At 46.2% G+C, this 22,147-nt stretch overlaps 1 protein-coding gene across 6 annotated transcripts in view; it reads left to right on the forward strand.

The window, feature by feature from the left end:
* The window catches only part of EYA2 (EYA transcriptional coactivator and phosphatase 2), a 120,344-nt gene that overhangs the window by 43,600 nt on the left and 54,597 nt on the right, over positions 1 to 22,147 (forward strand). For all 6 annotated transcript variants that reach the window (XM_068149815.1, XM_068149814.1, XM_068149816.1 and 3 more), the window contains one exon: positions 20,470 to 20,588. In XM_068149815.1, the coding sequence (XP_068005916.1) occupies positions 20,480 to 20,588 (109 nt within the window). In that variant the 5' untranslated portion in view covers positions 20,470 to 20,479. Of the gene's footprint in view, positions 1 to 20,469; positions 20,589 to 22,147 lie in introns of those variants that run through there.

The following is a 22,147-nucleotide window of genomic DNA, read 5'->3' on the forward strand; positions in this document are numbered from 1 at the left end:
TGGGTTTCAGGTACAAGAAATGTTGAGGGTGGGGAAGAGAAACTCTCCTGAAGCTTCTGATATTATTTTTGGATTCTCTACTTGTGTATCTTGGGCCACTAGGATGCCAGGGGCAGTATCATGAGCAGTTGAGCAAAGCAAACCCATTCCCTGTTTTTTGCAGTTGCTGGTGCACACTTGCATCCTGGGAGGGGAGCAGATCAAGCAGAGCGTTTGCCCAGGGAGCCTTGTCTCTGCTCCAAAACAAACTGTGGCCTTTTTGCATCTGAAAGTATGCAAGAATTCATAGCCTGTCCCTCTGTGTTATTTGTGTGTGTATATAACCTGCAAGTGATTAAAGAAATCCTTTCTGCAGCTCCCTGCCTCTGACTGTCTGGGAGCGGTGCAGAGATCAGAACAGCCTTAGCAATTGCAAAAGATTCCATGCAAAACCACCAGCTTGCAAGAGCTGATCACTGGTGAGAGAATGATCTCTGGCATTTCATAAATCATCAGCAGTACTAACATGCTGTTTGGAGATTTGTATCACTAGAAAATTAATCATGGTCAGAGACATTCCCGTAGCAGCGTTGGATGCGATGCTGTGCGATGCCTTCCTGCCAAATCAGCTGCAGGGAGAGGGGCCTGGGGGTTGGGAGGTGGAGAGGAGTAGCCAAGCTCAGCTTTCAGATTACCTCAGTGTTGTCCTTGATAGCAGCCTTTAAAATATTTAAGCAAAGGAACAGTGGAAAGCTGCTTAGCAGCTTGACTGATGCTGTTGGCAGAACATGGGGAAGAAGTGACTTTGATTCTGACATCTTTAGTTTCTGTCCTCGCAGGAAGCATCCACAGAAGTTTGCTCAGATGCCTCCCAAGCCTGTAACATCTCTGCTGTCCTCCAGCCCTGGCAAGCAGTCATCAGGCTGTCCTGTAAGGAAGAGCAGAGGTGGTAGGAGGTGCAGTGTTCTTACAGGCCACAGGAAACCCCATTTTGGAGCGAGACCTGAAGCTGAGGTTCTGCTCCCCTGAGCACCTCTGTCGACAGCCATGGAGCTTTTCTTGGCGTGAACCCAGCGTTTTGGTGTTACTGAGGGTAGCTTTGCCAGCCTTTCTAGAATTTCATTTCCACACCCAGTTATTCATAGCTTCATGCATATTCATGCTTTTCCCTTGAATTCACTGAGCTTCAGTTTTGAATTCTAAAACCAATTAGCAGTGTTTCCCATGCATTACACTCCTGGATGTGTGCTGGGGTTTACATTTCCATACAGCCAAGGATGGTGTTTATCCCTCTGCTGCTCTGATCTTATCTCTTCCTCCCTTGAAAAAATAAACATAAATGTATATAGCATGATAAAAGTGTTGACTATTGAATCAAGCCAATCTGCAATTGCTGGGTGTTGCCTGCAAACTCAGTGTTCCAACAATGAGAACAGGACCATTCTGTGTCTAGATAATTGATGAACTGACCTGCATGGAGCCTTTTATTTGACTGTTTTCTTTGACTACCCTTTTTTATTAGCCCAAGTTAGAATGCTTCCACTGAGGAGCAATGCAAATTCCCTGCAGCAGCCTGGAGTCAGGAGAGTGGATATCAGGTGTTGCCATACATAAGGTTAGTCCAGAGACCACCACCCTCATTTTGTGTGCTGGCATGAGTCATGGAGCTGCAGTTAATGGCATAAATCTGCTGTGTTTTGAGACAGCTGTTAGGTTAGCTCCCTCAGTTCTGCTGTGGCAGTGGATGCCATCAAAGCTCCAAATTCAACTGCTTTTTACAGCACTGGACACATTTTACAGAGCTGAGTAGGAGATCTGCTATATTGTGTTAATAAACTACTCTGTAAAATAGCCACGATTCAGCTGCCTGGATGGAAAATGTGTGCTTAGCTTTGGGAAAAATCTTAACTCTTGGAGCTCTCAGTGCCAGGTGATGGCTTTCAAAGCCTGGAGGTTTGCTAAAGGTGTGTGTGTGTCCTGTTCCAAGCATGTGTCCCACAGGCTGGCAGAGTGCTGTGTGCAGAAGGAAAAGGTTGCCTTTTTTAGTTAGATGTTGCTAACCTCTTCCCCCAGCAAGCCAGAAACTTGAGTTCTTGTGGACAGTCCTGTGATAGAGGTGAATCAATGGAGTGTAATTCTAGCAGAAACTTGCTTTGTTGGCTTATAGATTGTGCTGAAAGTGTTGGGTTTTGTTTGGTTGGTTTTGTTTTGCTCTTTCTTTTCAGTGTGGAAGGAGCAGAGGTTGTGTTTTGCAGTGGTGCTGTGTAACTGCTCAAAGGCTTCTCCCAGACCCATGTCCCAAGAGCTTTTATATCACACACACTTCAGGTTTTGTGTTGTTTTCCCAATGATTTTTGCCTCTCTCAGTGTCCCTTCTGCTGACACATGCACAAGCACATGAAGGAAGTCATTCCTAGATGTTTTGGAGGGGGAGATTCTGGTACAGGTTGTACTCTTGAGAAACCTTGCAGTTTGGGATCCCATTTACTCTGCAGCATCTGGTGCTGAAAGTGTCCCCTTAGTAAGCTTCAGGGACTGTGCTAGAAGTGAAAGGTGCAGGATTTTAAGGTGTTAGATGAGCCCCAGTGCTAGTTTGTGAAGAAAAGCTAACCTAAGCAAAGCTGGTTCTCTTAGTTGAGGCATTTCAATTCCATGATTACATTTATAGCTGAGCTGAATGCATTCAGTTGCAGGGCTTCTGAAGACTCCAAATCCCACAAGCCAGGCACACAGGCACCCTTTGTGATGACAGCCTGCAAAACCAGCAGCTGTCCAGGGGTTAGCAGATTGGTCATGCTTTGTGTGAACCATGGCAGGACATACCTAGCACCTACTGCTCGAGGGCAGGAACAGAGCAGCTGGAGTAGAACGAGGAGTTACACAGCCAGATGTGAATCAAAAGGAGAATTCAGCCAGGCAAGAGATGGGTGCAGGAAGGAGAGATCTTAAACATGGGCCAGGAGAAAACAGGAATGTGAGACTTCTGCATTGGCAGAGGAGAAGGGATGTGAAGTAGCGAGGGAAAGGCAGAACTGTGCTTGTTTCATGGCACCTTTAGTAGGTGTAGGGTCACTTTTCTGTCTTACTGACTTTCATGTCATTTTCTCCCTCACACCCTGATGCTGACTTACCTGAGTGCACCACATGAGTTTGATGGTTTGGGGCTCAGCCTGCTCAGAAGTGGGAAAATGTAGTAATCCCTGCTTTGCAGAGAAGGGAAACGAAGGTCAGCAGATTAAGTACGAGTTGGCTTTGTAAAATATTCTGATAAGAGGAAACCTGTGGCTAGCACAGAGCTGAATCCAGGTCTCCCTAATGAGAGCCTGAGCCACTGGACTATGACAACCACTTCTGACAATTCCACTTAAAAATGATTATTTTTCCCCCCTCCTAATTGAAGTTTGATTGGTGCAAGTATTTGAGGGTGGCTCTCTAATTAGCAGGTCAGGGAAATTCATATAGTAGTCTCATTTATCTGAGCTCAAACCCCTTTACTTCAATTTTTTGTTTACTAGTTTTGTTTACTTTTTCCTTCTTTTGTCCCCTCTTTTCTCTCCCCTCTTTTCTCTCTCCTCTTTCTTTTCTCTCTCCTCCTCTTTTCTCTCTCCTCTTTCTTTTCTCTCTCCTCTTTCTTCTTTTCTCTCTCCTCTTTCTTCTTTTCTCTCTCCTCTTTCTTCTTTTCTCTCTCCTCTTTCTTCTTTTCTCTCTCCTCTTTCTTCTTTTCTCTCTCCTCTTTCTTCCTTTCTCTCTCCTCTTTCTTCCTTTCTCTCTCCTCTTTCTTCCTTTCTCTCTCCTCTTTCTTCTCTCCTCTCTCCTCTTTCTTCTCTCCTCTCTCCTCTTTCTTCTCTCCTCTCTCCTCTTTCTTCTCTCCTCTCTCCTCTTTCTTCTCTCCTCTCTCCTCTTTCTTCTCTCCTCTCTCCTCTTTCTTCTCTCCTCTCTCCTCTTTCTTCTCTCCTCTCTCCTCTTTCTTCTCTCCTCTCTCCTCTTTCTTCTCTCCTCTCTCCTCTTTCTTCTCTCCTCTCTCCTCTTTCTTCTCTCCTCTCTCCTCTTTCTTCTCTCCTCTCTCCTCTTTCTTCTCTCCTCTCTCCTCTTTCTTCTCTCCTCTCTCCTCTTTCTTTTCTCTCCTGCATAGAGGTGAGCTGCTGTGTCATTTGACAGCTGAGCACTACGTTCAGATGTTTTGCACACTTTTGTTTGTTTAGTTATATCTTTCTTTTTTTTTTCAGTAGCTCATTGCTGCAAAGGGTGGCGATCAGCCAGAGCATCTTTGCATGCTGCCCATGAGTGAGTTGGTCATATCTGTGCCATCCCAGAGTAGCCAGAGGGAGGAAATTGAGTCTTTTGTCTGTTGTGTAAGTTGTTCCACAGAAACGTGTCAGAGAGAAAGTGTGCTGAAGGTGATGAGCTGAAGCTAATCCAGTATCAGGAAATGCATCAGTTGTTGAACCAGGCTGGCGGGCTGCAGTTCTGGGCTGTGAAAGGGGTGAGGGCCTTTGAAGTGCCGAGTGCCCAAGAGAAATTTGCCTTGAAGCTAGGGATATTGCCAATCAAATCTGAGTTTTAAGTCTGAGGCAGTCACCTTCTTAATGGCACAGGTAAGCTTGTTCTCAGATTTCCAAGAAGCTGAAGTTGGCTCTTACTTGCAGCTGCATTTCCTAATCTGTACAGATGATAAAACTCTCTTCTTAGATCAACTGAATGACCTCTGGGTTGTTTTCTGTACCTGCAAGAAGATTTCCTGAGCTGCCTTGCAGTGCCATAAATGAAGCAGTCACCTCTGTTGCTGTTCTGGATGCCAGCACTCTTGTATTTGCAGCTGTCTCTGGCTAGGCATCGTGCTTGAGCCCACTGTTGACAGGCAGCTTCGAAGGTGGTGAGCTGTGCTGCAGGGCAGCTTCTTGAGTGCTGGGCTGCTGATCCTCAGGCTGCTGCTCTGTGATGTGATAGGAGGAGACTGCTCTGTGGCAAAACAAAGTGGGCTTCAGGATACTGGTTTTGCTGTCAAATCTGTAAGCACCTCCCAGTGAAAGATACCATAATCTGTGTTTGTTTAAAGTTCTTCTCTGTTTTCAGACTTGACTGGAGTTTTCTGACCAATTTGAAGCCATCAGGGCAAAAGTTGGGTCATATTCATCAGATTTGATTTTTTTTTTTCCCTCCAGTTTGTGAGATTTTTGGGGGTGGGGAACAAACCTTCACCTTCCAATCAATTCTTGCTTTTCATCTATGCCTAAGGAAATTGCAGCAGGATGTTCCACTTCTGTACTAGAACTCGCCTAGATCTTTGATGTCCCCCACACCCCATCACCATGCCAGACAGTGCATGAGGAATGCCTGTTGGTGCTGTTTGTGGGACTGCATGGCTGCTGCTGAGGATCAGAGCAGTCACCTGCAGCCTGCTTTGAATGTCTTTACACGTTGCAGTGTTAACCGGAGTGGCAAAAAGCTGTTCTGGCACTGCACATGCTTCTGACTTTGACCTGCTTGCTGGAAGGTGGTCCTGTGTTTGAGAGTTGGTGCTTACAGAGTTTTAAGACTTGGAGAAGTTCAGGATGGAGTGTGGAGTTTTTCAGCTAGGTAATGAGTTTTAAGAAACATTAGTAGCAATTGAAAAATGCTGCTGTTAACACCACTGTCAAGAGCCTGGTGGCATCTGTCCAATTGCAGGCAGATGTCCACATCACAAATCATCAGACCCTTGGATAGAGCAGAGAAAATCAGGCCATGGGTGGGTTTTTTTTTCTCAGTTCAAGCTGAGAGAGAGGAGTGCAGTGAGGAAAACTTGCATTGCTCCTCTCTTGTTCCATCTGTGTCTAAAAGAAGAAAACCACACATCTCTTCCAGAGCACTGCTCCAGCATCACTGAGCAGGAGCCAACTGCCTCTTGGGAAGGCATAACTGAAAAGTACTGGGAAGAGAAATTTGTTGAGACAGATGTGTTCCTTCATGGATCAAGTGTTTTTCTTTGGAGTGATGGAGTGGAACTTGAAGTGGTGCACAGAGCTGTCCTGGCTAACTGGTAGGGTTTGTAGGCTCACTGTGGTATGATGGACACCTGAAAGGCGCTGTTATGTTACACTTTGGTCCCTGCTACTGCCCTTAATTTTGACGTGCCGCTGTAAAACTCTTTAGTTTTCATATGTAAGTAGGTGCTAGAACAAGTGGTTAGCTAATGGAGGTCTTTGTTCCAGTAACAAACCCATGGCCTCTTTCAGCACTTTTCCATCTACTGCTCTGGGTGCTGTTCACGGCAGCAGTGGCAAAGCTTTTCCCTGTGGCTGCCAAATTCCTTTTAAAGATCATGGTGTTTGGTGCCAACTCTAATCTCTCTTGGTGCCAAACTTGGCTCCAGCAGCAGTAGCTCAACATTGTTAGTCTTATGCAACAGTTGCATTACATCATGGTGAAAGGAGGAAAAGGGATTTTAACAATTCCAGCTATTCAACTGCAAGAGTCACGGCAGAGGAAAACAAGATGGAAAACAAAACTCCTGCAGTTCAAATGTCAGTGTCCCTCTGTACTTTGGCAAGACATTTGAGGCCTGCTTAATATCACCAAATGGCACTTTCAGGAAGTGTTTTCCTTTATCAGATCTGACTTTGCAAAGGAAAACAAGGACATTGCTGTGAATGGTATTGGGTCGGTGCATTTGTCATTTGGTATTTTCACTTCCGAGCTGCCTCGTGGTGTATCAGTGACTGGATGGCAGGATCCATAACTCTTGCTTGGGTGATAATATCCCCTGGTCATCTCTATCAAAATCCTGTGTCTCTGTCTTGAAAATAAACCTGATGCTAACAGCTTTGGGATCTTGGGGCAAGGTTAGCTTTCACTTGGGCTTAAAGGAAAAGCTTCAGCCTATTGTCACGCCAGAACTCGGGGGAAATCAAACCTCAGCCCACCTGAAGCCACAAAGTGAATCAAGCTGTCCCATTTGTTATTGCTATGTTGTTGTTTTAGCCTGACCTTAAATATCCACAGAAATAAATTATTAATGGAATAAATATCAGGGGGAATGCCATGTGAACATTTGCTCTGAGTAAACTCCTTTTTTCCATAGCTGTTTCTGCGCTAGTGATCGACACAAGTGCCAAATCAGTGTGCAGTCACTGCTCAAGCATTGCTTTTTAGTGAGCTGTCTTTTTTTTCCCCTCCTAACATCCACAAGACCTGCAGCAAGCAGGTTGTGTTGTACTGTAGCTCTTTAAAATGAGAGGTCTGCTCTGCATAACTTTGATCTACAAACTACCATCATCAGATTGTCTCCTGATTCAGAAAATTCCTTTTGAACCTTTCAGGTACAGGAACAACAACAACAAAATGTTATTTGTTATTGCTGCTGCCCAACCTTCACTACAGAAACATTTACCAGCAGGGGAACTCCTACACATTTGACACAGATTCTTGAAGACTTTAACCAAAACAATAACTTCCTGTGTTTTTAAAAGCATAGGAGGAGCTCAGTGCTGTGAAGATGCCTGTGTGAGATGCACAGATAGTTGCCAGTAATGACAGCACAAACCTTTTCTGTGCTTGTATAGTGGGGTGGTTTGAGCCTTAACTGGGATTGAAGAGCTCAGATGGGGGCAAGACTGAGAATCCCTCCCCCATTTCCCCCCTCCTCCTTTCCAACAGAGAGAGAAAAAGGGAAGGGGGGCAGATCCACTGAGAAATAATGTGGAGTCAGGTTGGAAGTAGAGAGGAAAAAAATTTCTTCCAACTATATATATATATATATAAAAACCAATAACAGGAAGAGTTCACAAGGGTAAGGGACAAGGATGGATGGGGAAAAATATGTAAACAAAACCAGTTCTTTGAAGAGGTGTGGATGTAGCAGGGAGGAGGAGGACCAAGCCTGACCACATGGCAGAGAAGCAGGAAGCCAGCAGCAGCTCTCTCTCGTCCCTGCGAGGCAGAAGTAAAAGAGCAAAATGACTGCAGTGTCTTCCCTTTTATAGGCTTGCTGGACAGGGAGGGGGAGTGCAACAAACTAACTCAGTTCCCCAGGGGGAAAAACACCCTCCAGGGAGAGCAAGGCTCTCACAAGCCCTCCCCTCCCTGCTTTCAGGATGGGCATAACCCATCACATATAGGCAGATGCAAGGCTAGCACTTGCACATGGGGGTACATGAGTTCCAGTACCCAAGAATTGCTGGTGTGTAGAGCTGCTTGCTGTAAAGGCAAATAAACCTTGTACAGCCCTATAATAGGGAAGGGGCAAAGGGGATGTGCTATGTATGGCCAATGAGCTGGTGTCAGAGCTGTAAGCCTTGACTTCCTGGCTATGACCTCTGTTTCCTTCCTCAGGTAAGTTATTTGAGATCAATACTTGTCATTAATAATAACGTTTGATTGCTATTTTATTGAGTCAAATGAGGAGGAAAAGGTGGCTTTAATTAGGTTAGTTAACAAGAGGGAAGGGTAAATTCTTGAAACTTAGCTGAGAATAAATCTTGGAGAATAAATCTGATGAAGAGTGACTGAAGGAGCTGGGGATGTTTAGTTTGACAAAGAGGAGGCTGAGGGGGGACCTTATTGCTGTCTACAACTACCTGAAAGGAGATTGTGGAGACATTGGTACTCCTCTCTTCTCACAGGTAATTAGTGATAGAACAAGAGGGAATGGTCTCAAGCTGTGACTGGGTAAGTTTAGACTGGACATTAGGAAACATTTTTTCCCAGCAAGACTGGTCAGACATTGGAATGTGCTGCCCAGGGAGGTGGTGGAGTCACCAACCCTGAATGTGTCTAAAAGTCGTTTGGATGTGGTGCTTGGGATATGGTTTAGGAGTGAACCTTGCAGAGTAGGGTTGTGGGTTGGACTTGGTGATCTTAAGGGTCTTTTCCAACCTGAATGTTTCTGTGATTCTGAGTCCAACCTGTCACCCAACACCACATGACTAACTAAGCCATGGCTTCAAGTGCCACATCCTATCCCCTCTTGAACACCTCCAGGGACGGTGACTCAACGTGTCTGAAGGTGATCACGCCAGAAAATCACTGCTGATCACAGAGTGGTCTAAACTTTGTGGATCTGCTGTTTCTGGAAACCTGAGCACTGATGGGGCAGCTTCACTCTAAAATCCCATGGGCTTATTACCATCAGTCTGTTTTACTGATAAGGAGAGCAAGGCAGGAGGGCTGCTGGGTGGCTTTCTCTAACAAAAGCACGTGGGCCTCTTGGCTTGGGTATTAAATGTGCTGTCCCAGCTTTGCAGAAGTGGACAGGGAAGTCCTTCCCATCCACACAGTGCTGAGCCTTGGGGCAACTCAATCTCCCTGGCAGGCAGCCCACCCTTGGACCCCATAGCGGGGCTTGCACCCCACTGCTGCCACAGACATGTTCAATCAGCAATTACTTGTGCATGCCAAGTTCTGATGCAGTGATACTTTAATGAAGAACACAGCAAGAATAAATCCAAAATGAAAAGCAAACCCCACTCCTCTCCCTCACAAAAACACCTGACCCAAAAATCTGTCAGGCAAAGAGAAGTAACTGGGAAAGCCAACTTCAGAGGGATGGAGAGCCAGAGTTTTTCTCCTCTCTCACATGTAGTAATGGGTAATTATTAATCTGAGGAGCTGAGCCATGGTTGGGATGCTGCTTAAATTCTAGCCTCTGAGACCAAGCCAGAGCAACACAGGATTTGCAATGTATTGCTAAATTACATTAAACTTCCAGTTTCTTAAAAGAGTGTCTTCAGTTTCAGAGAGACCACAAACTTTGCTTCATTTCCTTCTGGTCTGCAGGGCATCAATTGCCTTCAGGGTAGTGAGGCTGATGTTTATGTTTTCCCTCGCCAAAATACTTCGCAAATAGATAAATGATGTGCGGAAGAGAGAAAACATTTGGCATTCATTGCTTCTGAATCCTTGAGGATAATCTTCCTTGGTGGATTCCCACAGACAGATGAGATAGTCTTCCCTTCTCTCACTGAGGGCAGGAGAAGAGAGTCCCAGTCACAGAAAGATGCTTTCAACCTTCTAGATGTTCAGCAGACCTTCCTCTCTGCTGTCTTCTCTGGTCAGGGGGAGCCTCAGGGGCTGCAGCAAGGAGAGGGTGCGTCATTCTCACTCCAGTCTCACCTGTGCTGTTACACTAGGCTTGCCCTCACATCCAAGGGCCTTTTACTAACTTGCATTTCATCGTTTTTTTCCATAGCTCTTTTTGAATTACTGCTCCCTGAATGCTGCTCCTTTACAGGCTGAGAATGGAGGTGCTGACACAGGCCTGTTATAAAGGGCCAGCCTTACCTTTCTCACTGGGTTGTTGGAGCCATTGCAGGACTCTCGACAGGTTTAAGAAGTAAATTAGAAGGGTGAAGAAATTCTCATAGTCTGGGAATGGAGAGCTTTTGGCCCAAAAACAAGTGAGAGAACATGCCCTGAAGGACAGCTCTTGTGCCTCACCTCCTTCTTGGCTGTCTCTGTTCAGGATGGGTACTATTCATTGGCATGGATATTGACACTGCAGTGGTGTAGCAGATTTCACCTAAAGATTTCAGAGCACTTTCTAGCCTCTGTGAAGTGCTTAACTGGCAGTTTGTGCTGCATTTCCCAGTTTTACAGAGGACTTAATGTAGTCCTAAGAAACTCACCCAATCTGTTAGTTACAGAGCTTGGGAGCAAAACTAGAACTGCAGTTCTCAGGTTTATTCTTCAGCAGCTACCCATAGCTCTCCCTGGATGGTGCCAGACTCAGCCTGGTGGCAGCATGCCCCTTGATACTGCACCACGTTGCTATTTGTGGGGGCAGCTGCTGCCTCTGCAGTACGTAAGCCCTCTCTGCACATGGGAAGCTGAGGCAGCCTGCAGCGTCCTCACTGTGTCCTATGTGAGAACTGTTCTGTGTGAGCACCACCCTTTCCTGCGCACAGTTACCTTTGAATCAGCAGTTGTTCTTTAGGATCTGGCTGCTGTCAATGTTTATGGGTTACTATGCACGTTTAAATCCACAACAATGTGAGACTAGCCAGCCAGGGTGGTGCTGGTGCTCCCTACAGCCAGCTGCCCTCTCTCCAAGGTACAGATCTGAGCTTCCTGGAGGATGCTTCCCTTTGCCGCTCATTCAACTTCATGGCCAACTTCCACTGTGTGACACCATCCTTTCTTGGTGTTAAGAAACTCTCTAGGTCCTCTGTTCCTTCCCTTGGCTTCTGAGCAGCAGAAGGAAAAATGAGGTTGGTGCTAATGTTCAGCTCAAACTGAAATGGAGTGAAAGGCTCCTGAGTGGAACACATGGGCTGTGAGTGGTGAAAGGATTAACTTTGCTCCCTAACTCGTGGATGCATTCAGCCAGTGGCTGTAGCAGCTCTGTAAGGGAACCCAGGTGATTTCAGCATGAATATCTGAATTAGCAGCTGTCATTTCCTCCTTCCAAACCTCACATATTTCTGTGATTTACATTGAAATGAGCTTTTGGTGCTTGTGGTTCTGAAGAGAAGGGCTAGAAAGCAGGGTTCATCAGAGTGGAAAGAGGTGCCTGAGTTGCCAAGTAAGTCTCCTGAGCTGGACACTACAGTAAGTGGCTGGCCATCTTTGGTGGCAGTTGTTTTGTGTTACAGGCCATGATTCTGCAGCTGGAGCTGCCAGAGTGGTTTTCTGCAGTTGCACACAGCCCTGGTGTGTCTGATGGGTCTGGATAGAAAGAGCTGTCATGGAATTGAGAAGCTTGTGAATGCCAAAGAGAAATGGGGAAGCTGAGAGAGATGATCTGTGTCTGTGGGCACAGGTATACAGACACAGGCTGGTTTTGCAGATGCCCGCACTTCAAGCTTGTAGTGTTCCTTCACCAGCTCAGTCCTGTGTGCTGCTTGTCCACAGTCCACACAGGCTGAGTGATTTTATTCTTTGGGAAATAGTAACTTTTGCAAACAGGTTCAACAGACAAAACCCCCCAAGGCATTCTGAGAAAAGCCAATTTTCCCTTTGAGATTTATTCTAAAGGAAATACTGCTGTGGAATTAAACCCCCAGTGGCTCAAAGCAATTCTGGAAGGTGTTTTCCCAGGCTGCCAGATTGAAAGTCTGCAGTGTGGACCCCATCATTATCCCCTTTCAAATTCTGGAGCCCCTTTCAGGCTGTGCTTTCACAACAAACAGTGCAGGCAGCTCTCCTTGTTTGTTTGCATGTGCGCTGAGTCCCCTTTACCTTGGAGCACTCAGCCAGAGAACGCTGATGCTTCCCCTGCTGTATCTCCCTTCAATCTCTTCCTGAGTTAATTGCAGGAAGTGCGGGGGGGGCTCACAGCTCAGCCTGGCCCCCCTCTTTCTTCTCACTATTGCTCTGGTTCTGCAGTGTGGGGGTCAGAGAAAGGAGCACCTGGAGAAGGAAGTAATGAAGCCTTGTGAGGAGCAGGAAGAGCACTTCTTTGTCTGAAGGCAGCCTGCTTCTTAAAGACGAGAAAGAGTGTTTAAAAGCCAACCAACCAACACCATAGCAGGTGATAGAGCCTGGTGAAGCAAGCCAATGCTTCTGGAGATTCAGAACTTCCAGGGAAACAGGGCAGGCAATTGTTTTTGCCAGTTCCAACCAAGTACTCAAGGCAAGCTTTCTTCTAAAAGGTGAAACTGGCTCAGAAAATTCATGAGGCAGGATTTTTTGATCTGGTTTTTACTGTCTGGTCTATGGGTTAGAGCAAGAGGGGACTCTTCCAGCGGCAATACAATTTTGATCAAAAAGACTGCTTATAAACAACCAACCAACCAACAAATAATCTAAAAGGTCCAAAACAAAAACCCAGGGGAAAAAAAAACCAACACAAAACCAAACCCAAAGCAAACCAACAAGCAAAACCCCCACCCAAAACCAATGAAAAAAAACCAAAGCAAACCAACAAACAAAACCCCCACCCAAAACCAATGAAAAAAACCAAACCAAACAACAACAGCAGCAGCAGCAGCAACCAAACACTACAAAAAGCCCCAAACTAAAGCAGACCAAAAAACCCAACCCATGTGGGGAAGGATTAAAAAAGCTGTTGGTGGAATACTTTGGGTGTCTTTAAACAATAGTGGTTTCAGAAGTATGACAGAATTGGGCTATTCTGTCCTTTTTCTCAGTTATTTTTCTTCAAATTGCTGAGAATTAACACATTTGAAAAAGCAAAAGGGATTTGAAAATCTCAGTGCAAACCCAAACCAACTTGTTTGGTTGGTTGGTTGGTTGGTTGTTATGTGAGTCGAAGCGTTTTAGAGGCACACAGCCTTAACGCAAAGCTGTCTTTGGGAAAAGCTTTCTGCATCCAGGGCTGGCTTTGGGTGTTTGTGCTCTTCCTTCAGGTTTCAGGACTGCTGGGTTTGGGTTGGGTTTGGGTTTGTTGGGTGGTTTTGTGTTCCAGCTGAAGCCCTCTGTGTGTGTCTGTTTTACTTTTGTTGGAGTTGCAGGGTTTCTTTAACACAGCCCCCTGCCCAGCTCTTCCCATGCTGGGCTCACCAGAAGATGAATGTTTCTGCAGCCCCAGCAGACTAAGAGTGAAAAGCTGGGTGTCAGTCTATGCACAAGGGGAGTGTTGAGGGGATGTGAAGGAGCACAGCTCGAGACTGCTGTCCTCGGGCCAGGGAGGGCTTCTGTGTCCCTGCACACTCCCTGTGCAGCCCCTGCCCAGCTTGCTCTGAGCCACACAAAGACCCTGCTCGCAGGGCTTTCTCCCCAGCTCTTTCAGAAAGTGACTGGCACCCTGCTTCAGGTAAAAGGAAGATTTTTTTCCTTGCTGTGGTCCTGAGTTGATCCAATACACCCTCCAGCTCCTTCTTTGTCTCACCTGTTTTCTGTTTTCTCATCTCTTCTTTTTGACTCAGCCTGATCAGCAGTCCCAGGAGGACTTAGCTGTCTGTGTGTCATCAGGAGCAGCCTCATGCTCACCTCAGTTTCATTTCTGCTGTAAGTCTGATGTGCTTTGTCCCACTCATCACATAACTTTTCTTTTGTTCCTTTTGGCTTAAGCCTTAGTCTGAGATATTAAGCGCCGGAGATTAATGCAACTGCGTACCCTCACTACCAGATGCTGTGCTACAAGCTCTGACTTTTGTGTCTGGGCAATGATAAATCCAGACCAGTAGTGCTGCTTTTACTGTCTGATTACATCAGCGAAAGGCAGCTTTCAGGAATATGAAGAGCCTGAGGCAGGCTGCCCTGCAGGTCACCTTGAAAGGATATCTTGTCATCGTGCCTGTGCTGTCAGTCTTGTACACGAGCATTTATGCCAGCTCAGGTTTAACTTTATGCCTGTTCAGGCCTTTCCTGCATACACCTATCAGATGTACTTGGGGATGAGCTAAGATTCATTATAAAGGAGAAAACAGCATTGTGGGTTTCACCTGCTGAAGCCCCTCGGAGCTCTTGAAATGGAAGGAACAAAGGAACTATTATAAGCGGGGAGAAAACGTCCTAGCAGTGCGAGAAGGAATGCACTGACAGAGGAAATGAAAGGACTTCCCTCTGCTTTTGAAATGTGTGGGTAGAGGTAGCCAAAATCATCAGGATGGGAGATTCTCTATTATTATACCACCTGGAAGATGACTGCAAGATGACAGCATTTTCACTTTTGCCTTTCTTTGTGCAGGAGCAGAGTAAAACGGGGAGCCAGTTGGTCCTGGAAAAGCTGGCTAAGCTTCCATGCTTCCCAAGGAGTTAAAGCAGTAGAATTCCCAGTGAAAGTGACTGAGATGGAGCAGGTGGAAAAAATTGACATGTGGAAAAAAATTACAGCAAATCTCATCTTTGCTAGGAATGAAGGAAAGTTTAGGATTGGGGGTTTCTTTCTTTGTTTGCTTTGAATCAGACTGAGGAGGGCCATCCTCATGCCTCCTTGGCAGTTAGGTTTTGGTATTTTACTTCTCAAACAAAGTGGAAAATCACTGTCTGCTTCTTTATCATGGAGAGTAGCACTGGGGTGGTGAAGTTGCAGGTTTCTGCTTAATCTGCACCATTTTTTTTTTGAGGAGGATAAAGGTAAAAATAGTTGATCAAGTAATTAAAAGCAGAAAAAGCCATGGAAGCAAGACAAAAATGTTACTCTTGCAATTAGAATGCAATCTCTGCCTCTACTCCTCCCCTTCCCAGCAGAGCTAAAAGCAGAGAGGACTTGGCTTGTACCACTCCTGCCTAGGGCTCTGTGTTGGCATCTGCCTGTGTTTAGGAAGGTCTGGTGCTTTAAGCTTGTCTTTGGCCTCCAGCCAGAGAGGAGTAAAAATTCTTGAGAAGATCGCCCCATGGGGTTGGTGCAGGGAGAGACATTTCTGGATTTGCCTCTCCCTTCATGGATGAACTTTCTCTGCAATTTCTTACTCCCTTAAAGTATTTTGTCTTTCCCATTGTTGAATCTGGCAGCTTTTTTTCCCTAAGGGCAAGAGTCCTGTCTTTCCTTTCTCACCTACTTCATCCTGTGGGGCTCCTAACCCATCAGTTCCTCCACTGATGGCAGAGGCAGATCTTTCTCTTTATTTTTTTTTGCCCAGCCATGCCAGATTTTTCTCCCCATACCCACCTGGAGACTGCTGTCATTACAGGGCAAATGCTGTGCTCTTCTTTGAATACATTCCCCCTGAAATCTCTTCCTCACTTGGCTGTTCAGTTTACCCTGGTACTCCTCACTTCCCAGGTACATCATTTACTGGAAATGCTCATTTGTTCCATTTGAGGTGCTTGCATGTATTGAAACCAGAATACAATCTTCTCACCTCAGAAATGGAGCACAGACAAGTGAACTACACAGACTCCCAGGGTCAAGTCCACTGCCTCCACAGTGAGGATGGAAATGCCCATGGTCCTGGGATGATACCTTCAGTGTGTGGTGGGGAGGATGCTGAAAACAAGTTAGAGCAGACCAAGAGATGCTTTAAATTATGCCCAAGCAGCTGAGGTTCTAGCTTTTGAAGCTTGCTGGTGTCTTTTGGCCTGCCTTCCTCTCTTGCTGGTGTCTTCTATCTTTCAGCTGTGCTGAGCAGAGTTGTGGTGTGGTTGCATCTGCCCACAAGAGCATGGTGGTTTCTTGCTTCATCCTTTCAAAATGTTCTCAAGTTCCCATCACCACCAGTGTCCAGAGCACCTCCTTGGCTTAGTCTGCACACTGGGTCCCACTTCAGCATTGCAGTGGTGCCTGTCTTTGAATGCTTTGCTGTACAGAGATGGGACCACTACTGAAAGGAATTTTCAGTACACATTTGAGTGTTTTGAGCTGGGGCCTTCAGAACATGATTGCTAACGAAAATGTCATTTGTAGGTTGCCCCAACATCTAGATTACAAGTTTGAAAGCTTAAAATGTTCCACTTGGCATCTCTACCTCCAGAAGAACTGAAAAAGACTTTTTTTCTTCCTCAGCATTAGAAAAGAGAAAAGTTTCTATTCTTGGCAGATATTTCGTGGGCCAATTCTCAGGGCAAAATCTTGGGGTTTTGAGTAGGGGATTCTACTGGAAAAGCTGAGCACCAAATTCACACAAAGTTCTTCTTAATTAGAAGCCAAAAGCTCTTCCAGATGTCTGTCAGCCCAACGTGCTGGATGCTGCCATCGCTGGTTTTAATAAAAGCTCACATCCAGCAAACTTTATTACTGATTTACTGTGCATGACTTAAGCCAGAAAATGGTTTTACTCTAGGAAGCAAGCAAACAAAGGCCTGATATTTTCATCAGTGGCACTGCAGCATGTCATTTGCTGTGTTAAGTAGCAGCCCGGTTCCATTCCTGCGCTGAGGATTTTCCTGTCCGTTGCCATCGCTAGACTGGAATTTCAGGAACTGTTGTGAAGTGCAGGAGCAAGAAATGCAGGGGGACAAATGGGTAAATGGTGCGTGCAAACCAGGCAGAGCCACGAGCTAGACAGACACACGTGAGGGGCACAGCCAGACAGACCTTCCTCTGAGCACTTGGCCTGTTTGGACATGCAGCTACTGCATGCTCCAAAGAGAAGTGGAAGCCGAAAAAACATGTTGCAGAACAAAGGGAGGGAAGTGTGGTGTGCCACTGTGGATACAAAAGGGAACAGAACAAAACCAGGTGAAAAATCATCAGAGCAGCTAATGAAATCTCTGAACAGTGATGTAATTAAAGTGCATTAATCATTATAAAATATCATTTCCCTTTAAACATCTGCTCCCATGCACTTGGCAGCAGTCGGGGCAGTGTCATGAGTGATGGGGGTTTGGATTCTGCTGCAGGGCATGTGTTATCTGAGAAACAATGTAGAACATCTCCAGCTTGACAGGATCTGGGCCAGCAGGGCTTTTGCTCAGTCCAGGTACAGCACTAAAGAGCTAAGGGGGGGGGGTAGGGGGGGGAAGTGGGATGTTACTGGCAGTGGAAGGTAGAACCTGGTTTAATGCTGAGCCCTGCCTTCTCAGCCATGCAAACAAGATTTAATTGGGTGCCAGTGGACGTGAACGAAGTAGTTTTTGTGGGGAAGGGGCCCCTGCCCAGCCCACTGCTTTGAAAAGAGTCTTAGGAGCCATAGTTTTATGTGGAAGAGATCTTCCTTCCCGCTGAGAAGTAAGCACCACAAAAATCCTCCTGACCCTTTTGTCTGCAGCAGCCTAGCTGTGCTAGTGAAAGAATGAGATTGGCCATTTTCAGGAGGGGAATCTCTTTTTCTTCAGCTATAGAAAAAGTGTGCAGAAGAGCCACAACCATCCCTTACTGCTGACAGTCTCTGGCTCTGAGGCATCTTCTTGAGGCTGCCTGGGCAGTGCTTTGGTAAAGCCTCTGTCTGCAGGTACAGTCTGGAACATAGCTTCCTCCAGTGCTGGCAGGACTGAGTGAAGTTTCTCATGGTCTGTGTTTTATGTAGGGTTAGGCCAGAGCTTTGGCTCTGCCATTAGACTGAGTCACTCAGGAGTTTTTACAGCTGGGCACTATTTTTGATGTGTCTGTGCAAACCTGACCCCTTGATGCATTTCCATGCAGTTAGTGGTGTGAACACTTGCACAAGTGGTGGTCCCTGTGCACCTACAGTTTTACTTCTGCCTTGCAGTGCTTTGCTATCTGTGTCGAAGGCAGGGAGATGAAGGCAGGTGTGCTCATCTTGCAGGGGCACACCTGAGTCCTTTGGGATCCACTAGCATCCTCCAGCTGCAAACACTGATTTTTGGGGTAGTCTTTTTTCCTTAGCAAATCTATAGCACACAGCAGTTGGGAACATAAATCTCATAAGATCTGGATTCTGTGTATCTGTCCTGTTGGTCATTCCCTGCTGACTTAAAGGTTTTCATGGCTCATAATCAAGAAGTCTTTAGCAGCCTCTGAACTTGAGGCTGTATTGACCACATGAGGCTGTGTGACCACATCCATCCCTGAATGCTTTTAAGACCAGGCTGCATGTGGCTCTGGGCAACCTGATCTGGTGGAAGGTGTCCCTGACCATGGCAGGGGGTTGGAACTAGATGATCCTTGAGGTCCCTTCCAACCCTGACAATTCTGTGACCACCTGGATTTCCAAGGGAAGCAGACAGGAGGAGCCCAGATCTTCTTTGAAGAAGAGAGGCCTGGGGCTGTGGACATTGTACGTGGTTCCTCATGCTTGTTTTTGACAGTTCTGCTGGCTCACAGAGGGTGGATTTGTTGCCTGGGCACAACACCTTCCTGGCTGTTGGAGGGCAGGGGTGAAGTGAAAGTGAACTCAGTGCTGGACTTTGTTCAGTTATAGGTAAAAGACTTCATCTGGTTTGTGCCTGTTCATAACAATACTCACCCTGCCTCATAGGGACTTGTAAAAGTGATTGGAGAGTTCAGGTAAAAGTAGGGGAAGTGTTGGTCAGAGCTGGTAAAGCTATACAGTAATGTTTAAACAAAATCAACCTCAACCTCTTTGCTTCTCCCAGTAGTGAGCAGATTGGTATTGCAGAAGCCTAGTATCAAGATGTCAGGTTTATGTGCTGTTGTCTTTTAACTTCATGATGGTTTAGGTGTACTGTGGATTGCTGCTGGCCTGTGGCTGCCATGCCATCTGCTGCCTTTGTTATCCAGCTCAGATGGGTCCCATCCTGAAGCAGGGGTGTGCCAGCTGCCTTTGCAGATAGTGTTTAGTGCTGGGTGAAAGGGAAGCCCATGCAGGCTGCTTGTAGGTACCTTGAATCTGCTCACCACCATTTACTCTCTTTCCTATCTGCTCTTGCCTGGGCCCTGAGCACAGTTATGCTTTGTCCTGATAGCCCTAATTCATCCCAGTAGGCTCTGGGGAGCTGAAGTAAGGGCATAGGCTGTGGCTGCAGAAAGTGAAGGGCATAGCATCTTTGCTGTGAGTCGTCCTCTTACCACCATTTGTTTTGGACTTGAACTAGAAGCTGCAAAACACATTGGTGTGGACCTAGACAATTCAAATAGATCTCTGTGCACTGTGAGTGTGTAAAAAATAGATATCATTAATGGACAAATTTAACTTCCCATTTTCTTTGGCCAGTGGGTTCTTCACAGGTCCATGTGCAAGCACTGGTTGCACAGGAAACAAGAGCAGAATGTTTTGTCCAGGAAGCCTGCTTTGAATACAAGCCATTGTGCAGCTCTCCTGTAGCACAGGTTCCCTTGCTGTGCTCACTCTGCTGTCTTTACCCAAACCTGTCAATGCAGGCATGCAGATCTCTGCCCTTACTGCTGCATTTTGGTACCTGGCCCAATCATTCAACACTTTTCTTTAGGAGCCCATTTCTGACGTGATGTGTGGCTGGAGCTGGACACATGCATTGAAAATGGTGGTGTTTAGATGAACAGACCCAGTCATGTTGTGTGTAGGGCCTGAAATGATTGATTCTCTCTGCTGGGCTGTGTGGGTGATGCAGTTTGTCAGTCTCCATCACAGCACAGACCAAGTGCTCACCACTTGCTGCCTTTTCCTTTGGGCACTCGGGTCCTGCCCGTTGTCCATCTGAGGTCTGTGGTTGTACTGGATGAGGTCATTTCTGTGAAAGGGACTGTCCTGGTGTCAGTGCCAGCTGATCACAGAACATTAGGGGTTGGAAGGGACCTCCAGAGATCATCCAGTCCGACCCCCCTGCCAAAGCAGGATTCCCTGGGAACACATCCAGTGGTCAGGATGTTGTAGCAAGGTGACTTGGTTTAGGTGTCCCCTGGAAAACTGCTCCTGTCACCAGTGCTAACTTCATTCTCCTGTGAGACTAAACAGTGCTGTTAAATGCCCTCAGCTTTATTTCCAGCCTTATCAGTGTGTTCTGGAGCCTCACTGGCCCCTAGTGTGTCCATTCCTGCTCTGATGGTGTGAGAGAGATGAGGAAATGGAGATTGTGTGTGTCAAGATTCAGGCAGAAAGGGAAGGCATAAACCAAGGGAGGGTAATCTCCAAGGGAGCCAGTGCTGCATGCTAATTCAGCAGTGCCTGTTGATGAAAACTTTAGTGAATGCTATTATGTGGAATTTATATGAAGCCTGTGTTTAGGTAATCAGCTTTAATATTTATACTCTTAGGGAACAAAAAAAAAAGAATCATTAGTAAGCATGCATAATTAATGAATAAATTATATTTTCCCTTTGTTTTCCTTCAGGTATAAGGAAATGCTAGATCTAGTGATATCACCCAGCCTGACTGTAAATAGAGAGTGCCCTGACAGACTGAAGCTTAACCTTTCTAACGTTTATGCCACAGCTCCAGATGACATAGAAGGTAGGCTGCCTCTTTTGCTTGCTGTTTCTGCCTTTACCATGATGTGTGTGTACGCAGCCGGGGGGAGCTGGACACAGGCAAGGCCTCTCCTGCTGCCAGTTTCATCTGCAGTATAGTGAGCAACGGGGATTTTTCAGTTGCTTCTTTTGGTTTGTTTGTTTGTTTTTGTAGACACTTCAGTTGTGACTGAATACTTCAGTTCAGCAATGGTCTGAATGCAAACAGAAGTGAAGTGTTTCCTGTTTGGTGCATACCTGCGTGTAGTAGGTGCATAGTATGCACACGTGCACGGATGTGTTTGCTCCACTGGAATAACTGCAGGGGTACACCAGACTTTGTGTGGAGCTGGTTGTTCCGCTTTGGACGCTGCTGGAGCCCCAGTGGTGATGTGAATGTGAGCCCCAGGCTTTGATGGCTGTTGAGATGGGGAGCACGGAGGCTCCTGGGCCCAGCAGCAGGTCATGCAGCCAGAAAACTTCCTGCCAAAGCAGCTCTGCTCCCCACTTTGCATTGCTCTGAGATCATTGCTATCATCTCCAAACAGTTAGCCTCTGCTCTGAAGTTTCACATTTGGCAGGTACCAAGGACAAATTCTTTCAGTGGTTGAGGCTCTGATGGAAATTTATCTGCTCTCCTTCTCTCCCCCCTCTACCCCCACCATGCTGCTCAAGTGAAGGAAACAGAAGAATGTTAAATCTGCTAAAAAAATTATTGGCAAGTGATGCAGCTGAACTAGTTCTTGCTAGTACAATCCCTGCTATTGTTTGCTGCGGTCAGGATCTGTCAGCCTTCCTGTTGAAGGGGAGCTAGGAGAAGGCACTGGCTGCTATGCTTCAGGAGTGTGTTTAACTCTTCATTTATGGGCTCTTAACAGCCAAGGAGGTGTTTTGCTTGCATGTTTGTGAAGGCATTAGAAATTGCCTGGTTAAATCAAGTACATGACTGCCTATGTACAGGAGCAATTGAAGGGATAACAATCTAAAGGAAACACCCTTACAAATAGATGTGTTTGCAGAAGAGATTAGAGCGAGAAATGATTTTTAAGTACATCATTTTTTTAATGCCTCTTGGTGCAGTAACTCTTTGTTATGTGACACAAGCAGGAGCCAGCCTAGCTGTTGTACCCTTGCACACCAGTTTGCTGGTGACAGCTCGTGTTGATGTGTTTCTCATAAAAATATTGCTGGTTCTTTTTCTGCAGAATGATCCTCTGTGCTACCCAGGTTATGCTCTTTCCCTTGGAAATGCATCTGGTTTAGTTTGTGATTGTCAAGACTCAGAGTGCCAGAGCTTGTCGTGCACTAACTGCACACAAATGTACGCTCCGCATTACAGAGTTTTAGTTTCAGCAGAACTAGCAATGGGGAGAATCAGATTGGATGTTTGGAAGAGGTTCTTCACCATGAGGGTGGTGAGACACTGGAATAGATTGCCCAGGGAGGTGGTAGAGGCCCCTTTCCTGGAGGTTTTTAAGGCCAGGCTGGATGGGGCTCTGAGCAACCTGATCTAGTGTGAGGTGACCCTGCCCATGGCATGGGGGTTGGAACGAGATGATCCTT

This window comes from Melanerpes formicivorus, unplaced genomic scaffold (genome assembly GCF_026170545.1).
Source record: "Melanerpes formicivorus ecotype bairdi unplaced genomic scaffold, bMelFor1.0.p_v2 SCAF_19, whole genome shotgun sequence".
NCBI classification, from domain to species: domain Eukaryota; kingdom Metazoa; phylum Chordata; class Aves; order Piciformes; family Picidae; genus Melanerpes; species Melanerpes formicivorus.